At 39.3% G+C, this 13,614-nt stretch overlaps 2 protein-coding genes across 2 annotated transcripts; both read left to right on the forward strand.

Moving 5' to 3' along the window:
- Positions 1-1,834: 1,834 nt before the first annotated feature.
- apoea (apolipoprotein Ea) lies at positions 1,835-6,171 on the forward strand. Its single transcript, XM_074687411.1, has 5 exons — positions 1,835-1,924; positions 2,156-2,219; positions 2,361-2,514; positions 4,544-4,831; positions 5,865-6,171. Exons 2-5 carry the CDS (start codon positions 2,177-2,179, stop codon positions 6,169-6,171), a joined length of 792 nt encoding a protein of 263 aa, XP_074543512.1. The 5' UTR covers positions 1,835-1,924; positions 2,156-2,176.
- Positions 6,172-7,068: 897 nt separating this feature from the next.
- On the forward strand, positions 7,069-13,101 carry msto1 (misato mitochondrial distribution and morphology regulator 1). Its single transcript, XM_074686109.1, has 14 exons — positions 7,069-7,264; positions 8,228-8,357; positions 8,501-8,570; positions 8,673-8,748; positions 8,839-8,896; positions 8,978-9,131; positions 9,529-9,643; positions 9,958-10,092; positions 10,200-10,352; positions 10,462-10,593; positions 11,836-12,020; positions 12,173-12,277; positions 12,361-12,473; positions 12,556-13,101. Exons 1-14 carry the CDS (start codon positions 7,181-7,183, stop codon positions 12,813-12,815), a joined length of 1,770 nt encoding a protein of 589 aa, XP_074542210.1. The 5' UTR covers positions 7,069-7,180; the 3' UTR covers positions 12,816-13,101.
- Positions 13,102-13,614: the final 513 nt, after the last annotated feature.

The following is a 13,614-nucleotide window of genomic DNA, read 5'->3' on the forward strand; positions in this document are numbered from 1 at the left end:
CAACACCTTTGTCATTTTTTAAATTATTGACACCAAATCACTTCTTGTGTGTCCTGGACATCCTCTTACAACTTTCGCAGCTCTTAATTTGTTTATAAAAAGTCATAAAAAACCCCACTGGGACCATAATCAAGGGCCGGTCGCTTTAAATGTGCTTTTTTTTCAACTCAGAATTTCAGTGGCTTTGTCTTTTTTAAATTTATGATCAAGAAATCACCTCTAATATGTCCTGTCTCACAACTTATACAGAAAAAAGGCAAACGTTAAAAATGAAACTGTCTTCACCCCGGTATAAAAAAATACGTGATGCAGGATACCTCAGGTTGAACTTATCATTTCAGAAACAGCAGATTTTAGCACTTCAGCATCGTCTCATATTCTTAGGCTGGAAGTTGTCGTTTGGATGTAACAGACTGAAAAAGTTAGCGCTGTAGTATTGATAACAACTCTGATCCACACTCCAACACAGTAGGTGGCAGTAATGCACCTAAAAAAACTGAGTGCTACCACCCATAGAGAAAAAAAAGAATATAAAAGTAAAAACTTAACAATTTGGGGACCTGCAGTTTGCCAAACATGCCGGTCCACCTTTCATACTACTTCTCACAAAACGCTGAGTGAATGTTGGTTTTCTTTTTTTTTCTTTTATGGTGTTTGGCTCTCACTTTTAGATGCATTACCCCCACCTTCTTCGATGCAATAGTAGACAGAGTAGGAAAGAGGGTGGGGAACAACATGCAGGAAAGAGGCCACAGGCTAGAATCAAACCCAGGGCATCCGCACAAGGGCAAACCTTATGAAGTGCAACCTAAACCACTAGGCCATAAGAGCTCTGTACAGAATCGTTTTTGTAATCAAATGACTTCTACGTTTCAAAAATGAAAACCAACAAAGCATACTACAAAACTGATTCAATAGAACAGTCATACTGTGTTCATAAAAGATTGTTATGATTGATTTTGAAAACAGCTGTTCAGTTTGTGTTGATTTTGGTGCCCCCTGTGGACAAAGTGGTGTCTTTTCTCTTTTTGCTGATAATTTTCTCTGACACAGAAAAACCTTATCCTAGCATCTTGATTGGTCAGAAATTTCCCTTTTGTTCAAAGTGGTCAATCAACTGGCCTGACACTGACCTCCTTGTGGCAGTTTTAGGTATTAAAATTGTTTTACGGAAATCGTAAGTCTTGTCGCTGATGGTGTTGTTTGCTATTTTAGATCATGAAGAGGCAGTTCTGTTTCTTACAGTGTGTTTCATGTGTGGATAAAAACTCCTTACATGGAGGCTAGAAACAGTTCCCTTTAACAACAGTAGAAACTGTTTGATGGATTTGCATAGTTATGTAAATAAGAGTAGTTGTGTCAAACAAAACTCCTTTAAAGGTTATGAAGATTTCTTTTTTTTGGATGTTTATTTCTATCCTTACAGACGGTTAAGGTAACCACTGGTCAGACTGGTTGGTCTGGTGGAACAGCTATAAATGCATAAATCGAATGTTGAACCAAACTTTGACCCAGATTTGCTGGACAATGATGAGATACCACAGTGACCTTTGACCTTTAGCTGCTGTGTTACCCTCAGCGTTGTGGAAGTTTCCTCAGGATTATCTGAAAGTGCGTTTACTTTTCTTGACTCCAGCTGTGTTGGAGTGAGCCGAGGACAGACTCAGACCCTGATCGAATGTTTTGATATTGTTACCTGTTTCTAACCTGTGCTTGCATGTGTTCATCATTATGTGACGTGGAGCCAAAATAACACACGGCAATAAAAGATGACAACAACACGGTTCATGCTGGGAACTTCGGACGCAGGTCAGATATCCTCCTGACAACATTTATTGGATCTCATTGAAGCCACCTGAAGTGTATAAATACTAAGAGAAGCACTGAGTCTGTCTCACAGACGTCACAGATCTGGATCACTGAGGTGAGACACACACATACACACATACTGAGTCTTATATATAATTTTTTCTTAACTTTTCAAGTGATTTATGATTATTTATTGTAGATTAAACCAATATAAACAAAAAATTGGCATCTGAAAAAAATTAACTTTGTCTAAATTTGTATCATTTTGACCAGAAACTAAAACATTTACTCTAACTTTTTGTCAGCTTTAAGATAATTTTCACCCATTTTTCTTGTTTATATTCAGGTGTCCTTATTTCGGGTCATCATGAGGGTCTTTGCAGTTATCCTTGCGCTGGCTGTCCTGTCAGGTGAGGCCAAAATTCTTCTTCAATCCATTTTGACAATCTATCATCCTATGTTTTAAATAAGCATCAGAAATGTGTTATAATTCACCACCTAACAACCTTCAGAAGTAAATATCTGAGCTGTTTCTGTTTCTTCTGCACCAGGCTGCCATGCCAGAAGCTTCTTCCAACACGAGGAGGAGAAGAGCCCCTGGGAGGTCACCGTCGACAAGTTCAGGGATTATTTCACAGACCTGAACATGAAGGCCGATGAAATGGTGAAAGACGTCAGAAGCTCCCAAATCAGCAGAGAGCTGGAGTGAGTTCATTTACGACGCACTGATCTGATCAGAAACAGCTATCAGGGTCATTTATCACTTATGTAAAAGCTCGTTATCAGCATGATTAAGTGTTTTATAAACCTTATGTGCTTTAATTGCAGGTGCATAAAAAAAAGCCAGTCATTTGGCTAAGTCTGTAGATCATAAACCAACAGTTTTTACAAAGATATTAATTCTTAATTGTCCACCAGAAGATGACGACAAAGCCAAGAAGACTCACAGTTAAATCAAGCTCTTGCCTGATAGAAAAAAACAAAACACAATAAGCAAGAAAAAAGTAGTTTAAGTTTCTCTCTGGTTGTTCTTGTCACACTCATTTAAATCTGTTTGACCGAGTTAAACCTCATCAACACAACACTGTTAGAGACTTCTGCTCGGTTGCATAACACACACCGTGCCTTTAGCTGAGTCAGTGTGAGGACGTTCGTCAGTATGTGTCAGAGGAGTGAGACATTTACAGAGCTGCTGACTGAGGCCTTTAGAGCGTTAGACCCAAGTCCACTTCACTGACCTTGTGTTTTGACTTTTGTCAGTTCAGTCACTGTTGAGTCTTTACCAGAAGTTTTACGTATAGTTATTTGATGCCTGTATTTATGCATAGTTAGACTTTAATTCACTCTGACCTCTGTCCTCGGAGGCCTTTGGGTCAAACTTGCTGCACAGAGACAGTATTAAAACTATACAACACTGTATGTTAGGTTAGATTAGGTTATGTTATGTTAGGTAGGGTTATGTGCTATTAGGTTAGGTTATGTTATGGAAGGTCATGTTAGGCTAAATTATGAAACGCTATGTTTTGTGATGTTATGCTACATTACGTTAGATTAAGTTTGGCTAGGTTAGGTTATGTTATGTTACATTAAGCAATGTTTTGTTACAATAGGTTAGGTCACATTACATTATGCTATGTTGTATTATGCGAAATTACCTTATGTTAGCTTAAGTCTGGTTAGGTAAGGTAAGGCTAAGGTAGGCTAGGCTAGGTTAGGTTACATTACGTCACATAACATTACATTATGTTACATAAAGTTAGGTTACACTTAATTAACTTACTTTCTTTTCTGTTACAGTAGACTAAATGACTTTCTCTTACATTATGTCAAGTTATGTTATGTCATGTTATGTTATGTTACATTTAGCTGTGTTACCTTATGATATTTTATGATACAATGTTATATTAGTAACAAAAATAGGCTTAATCCCAAGTGGTTTTCCTGTTTAAGGCTTCTTTCCCCTATTACAGTTTTGACGCTCCTATCCCAAATACTTCACCAAAACAAAAACAATGTTCCCTAAGTCTTTTGTTTTTTGACCCTTGACAGCACCACTTACAGGCCTGGCATGCTTACTACAGCATTTTCAGCCCATCAGCGTTTCCATGTAAACGCAGTTTTTTTCACTGCGTTTTAGCGTTTTCAGATGAAACGTTGTGTAAAAGGGGCCTAAATTATGAAACGCTATGTTTTGTGATGTTTTGCTACATTATGTTAGGTTATGTTCAGTTTGGCTAGGTTAGGCAATGTTATGTTACGCTACGCTAAATTTTGTTAGGCTAGGTAATGTTACGTTAGGTTAAGCTATCTTTTGTTACACTAGGTTAGGTCACATTATGTTACGTTATGTTATATTACACTAAATTACCTTATGTTAGCTTAAGTCTGGTTAGGTTAGGTTGGGCTAGGCTAGGCTAGGTTAGGTTACATTACGTCACATAACTTTACATTATGTTACATAACGTTACATAACACTTCATTAACCTACTTTCTTTTCTGTTACAGTTGACTAAATGACTTTCTCTTACATTATGTCAAGTTATGTTGTCACATTTTTCTGTGTTACCATATTATGATATATTATGACACAATGTTATATGTGTTTTATTCCCAAGTGGTTTTCCTGTTTAAGGCTTCTTTCCCCTAATATTAAAGTTTTGACCCTCCTATCCCAAAAGCTTTACCAAAACAAAAATAAAGTTCCCTAAGTCTTTTGTTTTTTGACCCTTGACAGCACCCTGATCCAGGACAGCATGGCTGAGCTCTCCATCTATAAAGACGACCTGCAGACTAAGCTGTCCCCCTTCGCTCAGGAGACCGGGGAGCGTCTGGGCACAGACCTGCAGAAGCTGTTCGACAAACTGCGCAATCACATGGTCGAAGGCCGCGAGCAGATGGAGAAGTACAGCCAGGAGCTGAGCACCATGATGGAGCAGAACGCCGACGACGTCAGGGTCAGAGTCACCGCCTACACCCGCAAGCTGAAGAAACGCCTCAGCAAGGACAGCCAGGAGATCAAGAGGTGAGAGACAGTCTGAGGCAGGAGGGGATCACTGCAGGCCGATGGGAAACTCTGTTCAGTAAGGCAACCTGATGATCTCTAGCTTTAAAACTTTCAGACATTGAACTTTTTCATTACCCTAAGATTGTTGAATGACTTTGATTTTTTTTTAACATCCTGCATAAGATATTTTTTTTACACTAATGCACTCTTAAGATACCTATACTAATCTATTTTGAAGTAATAACTTACATTTAATATTTCTATGAGCAGTGGTCCTGCTGAGAGTGATAAGATTTGATGAATAATTGATTATGTCTGCATGATTGTCAATGTTATCTTTCTCTGGCTGCACTTTGATACAGACTTTGATTTGCTGCTTGTTGTCAGTTTATATATTTATGATGGAAAATCTTTTGGGTACTAGGTTGTTAGTCAAATATTTGATAAGATAACATTTGGAGCTCTTTTCTTTTCTTTTTTTTGAGAAGTTTAAAGTGGTATTATTTACATTTAATGCTTGCCTCTTATCCCCTAGAGTTTTGTTTTAAACAGCAAAGGCCTCTTTCCAGCTCAATTAAAGCTCCTGTGTGACTTTTTAAGATGTCTGTGAAACAAGCTGCAATTAACACTAGAGTCTCTGAGTGACTTACAAAAGCTAAGTTGGATCAGAGACATGATTTAAAATTTCTGTATGAATGTTTTTTTCTCCTTTAATTGCTCCCAGTGGGGTAGGCGCCAGAGAGGGTAAGTTACAGCACAGTGCAGACCAGTTTTTGTTTACATACAGAAAAAAAAAGTAAAGAGGACCTAGGCTGCCCACAGGGGGGCACCAAACTCAACACCAACTGGAAAATTCTCACAGGAGCTTTAAGTGAAAATCTTTGGGCTAAAACTTAAAGGTTTGAAAGCATTAATTAACAATCGATGAAACAGTTTAAAGTCAAAAATCTTTTTAACTTTAAAAACATTTAATTAAGTCCAAATTTATCAATAAATGAATAAATAAGAGGAAGTAGTTTCCCTTAATGTCATGTCTCTGTCCCTCTCTCAGACATGTTTCAGACTACCTTGAAGATATTCAGTCCCGCACCTCAGCCAACGTGGAGGACATCAGGGCCCGCGTGGATCCTTATGTCAATAAGGTGAGAGAGAACGCCCAGTCCAAGATCGACACCCTGGGAGACATGCTGAGGACCCAGGTGGAGAACATGAAGGACAAGCTGCAGATTGCCGCCGAGGACGTCAAGGAACGCTTTGAGAGAACCACCGACAACATGAAATCCACCATGGAGGACAAGATGGAGGAGCTGAGCGATTGGTTCAGGCCTTTTGTCAACATGTTTAAAGGCAACATGTAAATCCTGAAACCCAGCAGTCAGAGCTGTTCATTCAAACTTTCTGCATCAAATCCACCTCTGTAAAAGTTTGAATGACTCATAAAAATACAAAGTCATAAAAAGAGAAACCTGTTGATTTTCCACCAGAGTCTGAATGTGGATCTGTCACTGAAGACACTTCAATAAAGAAACAGCTGCTAACCTTTGTGTCTGAACTCACTGTTCATAAATAACATACACAAGCATGGTTATTTGTACCTTTGTCAACAACACAAATATTCTCATTCGACTTAATCATAAAAAAGAATAGTGGTTGAACTATATGGTATATGGTCTATATGGTCTTCTTTTTTGGTATCATGCCACAGGAAATGCTTTTTAGGTCATTAAATTCATCCTTTGTTTTTGAAGTGTTTAAAGTTCCTGTGAGTCATTCCCTTTTGAAAAAAAAAACCAACTAAATATTTCATACCTTTTTACAATCTTCATGAGTAAACAAAACAACAAGTAAAAATATTCTAAATCGTATTTTATTGCCTGAAACTTTTTTTTTTTTTTGTTGGAAGACTAACTGAAAAATAATATGAGAAAAACCAGCTTTAAACACGGGGCACCAAGTTTGACACAAACTTGTTTTATACAGTCTATGACACAAACCCAGGAGTTTTAAATAATGTTTTGAGTAACATAGTAATCGTTTCTTTTTTTTAATTGTCAATTTTACACCAAACATTTAAAATAAAATATATATGTATAAATATATATATTTTAATCCTCAGTTGTAAAACGTGATGGTTTCCTCTGTGCTTGGTGGTGCTGCACGTGAATCTCCCGCACAGCGAAACCAGCCTTTCTTTTACGACGTCACTCTAACGTCCAATCACGTTTCATTATCTATTTCTCTGAGCCAATCAGAAACGGCGTTACGCTTGGACCAACATCCTGCTGGTTGTGTTGTCATTTCCAAACATGTACACCATGTCCAAAGAGGAGAATTCGTTGTTTTATTCAGAGAGTTGATCCTGTCACGATGAGTAACCCGTGTAGAGAAGTTGTCACTCTTCAGCTGGGACACTATTCAAACTTTGTTGGGACCCACTGGTGGAATTTACAGGTGAGAAACACACTCGCGTGGCTAATGCTAAGTTAGCTGTTAGCGTTAGCTGAGCATGTGTTGTCAAACTTCAGAGTGTGCTGTTTCTGATTGAAGCTGCAGTGAGAGCTAATGCTAACAGCACAATGAATCTGCATTATATGATACTTAAAAGAACGGAGGATTTAATGCATAAATACAGAACATCAGATCAGATCGGCTATAAGGTTTTTATTGTGCTGAAGATGCTAATGTTACAGTGTCGTGTTAGCAGTGGAGTTTTATCAGAAGTTTATACATTATAGACACAAGTATGAAGTATTTCCTATACGTTTAAATCTATGCAGGTAATACATATTTATACCTCAACATAAATAAGCAATTAACCAGTCCAAATGATCTGTTAAAACGTTGGAATTACAGTTGGTGTCACAGTGCATTGCATGTATACTACTGTCCTTTACCTCAACTTTAAGTATCATATCATATTACTCTGATTCTTAGTTTATTTCCTTTTTTTATGTTCGTGACGTCTAAGTTTTGTATTACCAAGTCGATTTTATCGAGAATACTTGTATTCTTTTTTTTTTTTTTTAACCCAACGACCTAATGTGTTTTAAAGGCCTTATATTTGTCAATTAGCCAACTCCTATGGCTACAGCCCATTTCATTCAGGTAAAATGAAGATCCAAATATTTTATAGTGGCTAAAAAAATATCAATAAAAATGTATGAAATAAGTAGAAGATAAAGCAGAAACTAATGAACACCCATAAAAGATATTTAATAAAACAGTTTAAAAGTTGAAAACAAGCTAAAATATTAAAACAGACGCAATATTGTAAATAGTAAAATACATGAAATTAAAGGTAATGGATAAATTAAGGAGAAAAAAAAGCACAACGAATATGAGTGATCCCTCAATGATTCATTAATGGGTGGTATTTTTGTACTCTGTGTTGTATGAATGATTGTATATCTGCAGGATGCGTCTTTATCCTATGATCCAGAAGCACCGCCAGGTGAAGTCCAGAGTGATGTCGTGTTTCGAGAAGGACAGACTCAGAGCGGACATGTCACACACACACCTCGCCTCATTGCTATGGATCTCAAAGGTAACTATTCTTAAAAGCTCGGATAAAAACCTATTCATGGTTTTGTTTCTTATTTCAGCACATCGAATGGCATCAAAAAGTAACCTGATTATGTTTGATGCTGATTAAGCTAACTCTCCAGCTCTCTTTCTGTCACTTAACAGGCAGTCTTAGGACTCTGCGGCAGGAGGGGTGCCTGTATGATCCCGGCAAAGACACGTCTGCTGTCACATGGTAGATAGGAAAAATATAAACACTGTATTAGCTAATTTACAACATATGGGCTTCAAAGGGTTTGTGTTCTCCTTGGTGTTAATATGCTGCTCAATCTTTCAGGGAGGGAAGCATCATGATGCACCAAGAAAGTCCTCCTGCTAAGAACTCCTTTCTTGAAGATCTGGACAAGTTGGATGTAAGTGATGGAAGGGAATTTCCCAAATCCTCGTTTTCTTACACTCATCATCATAAATAAAAGTTTAATGATGTCTGTTTTTGTCCACAGAGAGGGGAGATCCTAGCTGAAGCAGATTTCTACTCAAGTTCTCAGCCTCACTGCTCAAGTAAGACATCTTAGCTTTGCTCTCACCCTCTCCTTCTAAACTGTTCACATCAAAAACTCCACATTAACCTTCTCCCTCCAGCAGGTGCAGTGAGTGTGGACACTGTGAACAGCCAGCTGGCTCGAGTGCAGAAGACATACAGGTTGGAGGGTAGCGTGAAAGTTTGGTCTGACTTCCTCAGGATCCACCTGCACCCTCGCACCATCTCCGTCATCCACCAGTACAACCATGACGGGTAAAACGCATTAAAATTCACTGTTAAAGAATCTTATTTGATGTTCAAATAATTTTTTTAAAAGAATTGTATTCCTGTAAAGTTCTTCTTCTGTGTTTTATTTGTGGTCATTGAACAGTGCTTTATAAATAAAGTTATTACTATAAAGTTATGATGCATTATCATTGCCCTGCAGCTGCTTCACACCAGAAGTGTCTTACCTGCTTTTCTCCAGCAGGTGTCACAGACTTCACACAAGACTGAGCTTGAATTTAAGACTCCTGTGTTTTTTAATGCATGCAGATAGTTGCACATCGAACTGCACCAAAAATAATGACATTACTGTTTGAAATGTGTAAAAAAACAAAAAAAACAAAACTGTTATATTAACCGGTGTGATACTTCTGATTGTGTTCAGAGAGGCTCATCGTCTGGAGGCGTTTGGTCAGGGAGAAGCTCTCCTGCAGGGGGCGGTACTGGAGGAGCTGGAGGACAAACTGCACTTCTTTGTAGAAGAGTGTGATTACCTTCAGGTGACTCAGTTTTATCCAAATCTACTCGTACTTGTAAGAAAAAAAAAGTTGATTTATTCCACTCAGTCTACAATATTTACTGTTGTGAAAGTTGTCTTAGGTGGAAGGTTTCAAATAACCTAAATCAGGATTACACATTTTTATCCAAGGGAATGATTTCTTGGGCAGTGCATCCCTGTTGAGATGTTTTTGTGATGGCCGAAAGTAAAAGTGTTTCTTTCCTCTCTGTTTGTTGCTTCATTTAGTTTCTCCCCTAAATTTCTGTTTTACTCTTCCCTCTTCTTTTTATCATCTCCTTCCCGTCGTCCTCTCAGGGTTTCCAGGTTTTCTGTGATCTTGCTGATGGCTTTTCAGGCCTGGGGTCAAAGGTCACAGAGATGCTGCAGGACTCTTACGGAGGCAGAGGCATCCTGACCTGGGGGTTGGCCCCCGTCAGTCACCCCAACTCAGTGAGTTTGTCTCTGGTTGATGCTCACAGCTTTGTTTGAAGTGTAAAGAGATGTTTTATGAATGGTTGCTTATTCCTGAGCGTTTTCTTCTCTTTCTGTCCACGCAGACTCCGATGAAGGACTTGTACCACATGTTGAACTGCACATTAGGGACAGTTCATCTGGCCAATCACAGCTCCTTCTTCTGCCCGCTGACCCTGCGTGGAGGATTAGGAAGAAGACCCTTGTCTCCCACAGCGTTTCCCTATCTCACCTATGATGTGAGTTTTTGGTTTTTATCACAGAAAAGAGATTTCGCTAATTTCAGGTGTTTGATATAAATACGTCCCTGCTGTTGTTGATAACATCTGTCTCCTGTTGTGTCTTCAGCCCTCACTGTGGTTCCACTCCAGCTCCGTCCTAGCCCTGGCTCTTGATGCCCTCACTTTGCCTTACAGACTGAGGAACAACAGCGTCCCCATGTGGCAGGTGGCTGACACACTGGCGGTATCTGGTAGAAAGGTAACCCTCGTCTTTTTTCTCTTCTCTCAGTAAACAAGCTTGTCCCTATACGCCGCCATGATGGTGCTGTACGGCACTAACAACTGCCTAATACTGTCGTAAAATTGGTTTGGAAAATGTGTCGGATTAATTTAAATCCTAAAGGCTGTTAATATTGTTAAAAACTATAACTAAGGGAATTTTGTCCATCATTTTAGTTAGTTTCATTTAGTTTTGTGAACACAAGATACAGTTTTAGTTTACTTATCGTTTTTTGTTTTCTTTTCTAGTTTTTATTAGTTTGAGTTAACTGCAATGTATTTTAAATTTTAGTTTTCGTTTTTAGTTTCGTTTTAGTTAATTATTACAACCTTGGTCTGAATTGCTTGTAACAAATTAAAAAGTCTGCCAATGGAACAAGAGAAAAATCACTTGTATTAAGAAATTTGTCTAGTTTCAAACAAATTTTGAAGCAATTTCTTTCTTATTCCATTAGAATATTTTTTTATTTGTTGCAAGAAATTCAGACCTCATTTTTATCTTAAAATAAATGAAAACAAGTCATTCTGGAATGATCAGTTGAATGATCTACAAATGAACTGAACTGGACCAACAAATAAATGCAGTTGTTAGATCCAGTTTTTAATCACCTAAGGCTTTTTACCCAAGATTAAATCGGTTTTATCTTTTAAAGACCTTGAATGAATGATTCATGCTTATTCCTACACGGTTGGACTACTGTAACGCGCTTAGCATTAGTATTAGCATTAGTGTAAATCACACTTTCCCCACACGCTTACAGTTTGTCCAAAATGCAGCTCCTCATCTATAAATAGGTGCACGAAAGCATGACCACATCCCCTCGATCCTGGCATCCATCCATCGCCTCCTGTTCATTTTAGAATCCATTTTAAATTTTTATTTATTTATTTTTTTTAATCTTTAAATTGTTCAGCACCTCAGTTCATCTCTGTCTACACTCCCTCTCGGTCCCTGAGGTCTGCTGATCACTTTTTCCTCGTGGTCTTTTATGATCCCAACCCCTTTGATTTTGTTGCTCTAATTGGTTTCTGTGCATTATTTTAATATATTTGTTTTATTGTGCAGCACTTTGGGAAACTTGATTTTTTAAAGAATGTGCTGTATAAATAAAGTGGACTGAATATTTACTTAAAATGAGACAAAAACACTTGATAAGATTTCAGTTTTTGGCAGTGTACGTCTTCCTGAGGACAGCTGTGTAAGGCGTCAATTTTCTTCCAGGTGGTTGCTGCTTATGGCGCAGTCCCCTTTCCCATGATGCATGGCAGCTCTCTACCTGACGCCTTGAGTGCCTGCACAGATTCACTACCGTGGAGACCTCTATCGGCGTGTCCTGAATCAAGTGATGGTCGATGCTACGGACAGTGGACGACGCTTAAGGGCTTCGAGGGTCAGAGACTGATCAGGTCAGAAAGTCATGAAACAACTGGAGCTGTACCGTTTGTCTGTGTGTTTGGAGGAAATGCTTCTTACGTAGGTGTTCAAATCTCGTTTTAAGGTGGTTTTGTTGCAAGTACACACAAGAGTCCCTCTAATCTCCACATCCTCTTTCCCTCAGCTCTCTAGCTCCAGGGATCAAACCTCCCACCCCTCTGCACAGCCTCCACAGTGGAGAGGACGTCCTCGCCGCCTACATCAGATCCTTCTACCCCACAGCCCCTCTGTGAGACACAACTCTGTGACATCATGTAAATAGAAGGTTTTACTTTCCAAACACGCTGTAACTCATCTCCTCTCCACCCGCAGAGCTCTTCAGCTGGTATCCTCTCCCTGTAAGCTGACTCCACCTTTCCCGCAGATATTCAGTCGCTCAGTCAGTGCTCAAGGGTTCCTGCAGAGCCAGCTTCCTCCGCTCGGCTGTAAGCGTATTTCTGCTCAACATTTCTCTTCGTCTCATGTTAGTAGCTTTAATAACATGGGGTGTCATCTCTTTCCCTTCAGCTCCGGCCCCTCTGGTCACCTCTGTGCCCGTCTTGACGTCCCTCCAGTCCAGCCCTGCCCTTGGCTCCTGGCTCTCAGAGCTGCAGCGAGGCGTCAGCACTTTCGACATCCGCCGCGTGGCTCCCAGCTTCCTCTCCCAGGGGCCTGAGATGGCTGATTACGAGGAGGCCCTGGAGCAGCTTCGCTTGCTGTCCCGGTGCTACCGCGATGACAGCGATGGGGTGATGCGCTCGTCCTCAGAGGAGGAGGATGATGACTGAAACGTGCAGTCTTTAGCTTCAAAATGTGGATAGAAAGCTGACTGCTGAGTGTGTAGGGCACAGGGAGAGGAGACAGACTGAATTACCAAACAGAAGAAACAAAAAGGCAACTAGTGTTACTGAGCCTGCAAGACACTGATGAGGGGATAGTGAACAAGAAGCTCTTAAAGTGATACTACATGTATTGTAGCATTGCAAAACTGTATGAACTGTGGTTACTCAGAATGACTGTATATCTGTAATGTTTTTATACCAAGTGCACATTATAAAAGGACTGTATTTACATAAAGACATGCTGTTCGCCTTTGTTTTTGTGGCTTTCACCAACAGGTTACTGAGAGATGTTGACAGCACTTGATCCAAAAATCAACACTCACAGATTCAGACTGGCATGTCAGCTGTGTGTGTGTAGACTGAAATAGTGAAAAAAGCTAATGTGGGGGGGTGGGGGGGTTCTGATGCAAACTGCACCAGTGCAGTCCAACTTTAGGGACTGGTTATCCACCCCCTTCCAATGAATGTTTGACTGCTTAAACAATGAAAAACAAATAAGAAAAGCAAGTATGATGTAACACCGTGACAAATGTAGTTTAACCACTTTTTTATTTACTTGATGCTTTAAAGCAAAGTTTCAAGAGCTCTTTAAAAAAGGGACTTTTTGAGCCCTTTAAGCACCCTTTCTGTTAGTGCAAACATGGCAGTAAGAACTAGAAAAGCACTCAGAGAGCGCAGACCTCCACCAAGAATATTGTGATCGTCAGACAACACTTTAGTCCTACTTTAATGTTATACTTCCTTT

The sequence above is a fragment of the Halichoeres trimaculatus genome, unplaced genomic scaffold, assembly GCF_033239565.1.
Source record: "Halichoeres trimaculatus isolate MK-OKI-2021-1 unplaced genomic scaffold, fHalTri1.1 fHalTri1_scaffold_14, whole genome shotgun sequence".
NCBI lineage: Eukaryota > Metazoa > Chordata > Actinopteri > Labriformes > Labridae > Halichoeres > Halichoeres trimaculatus.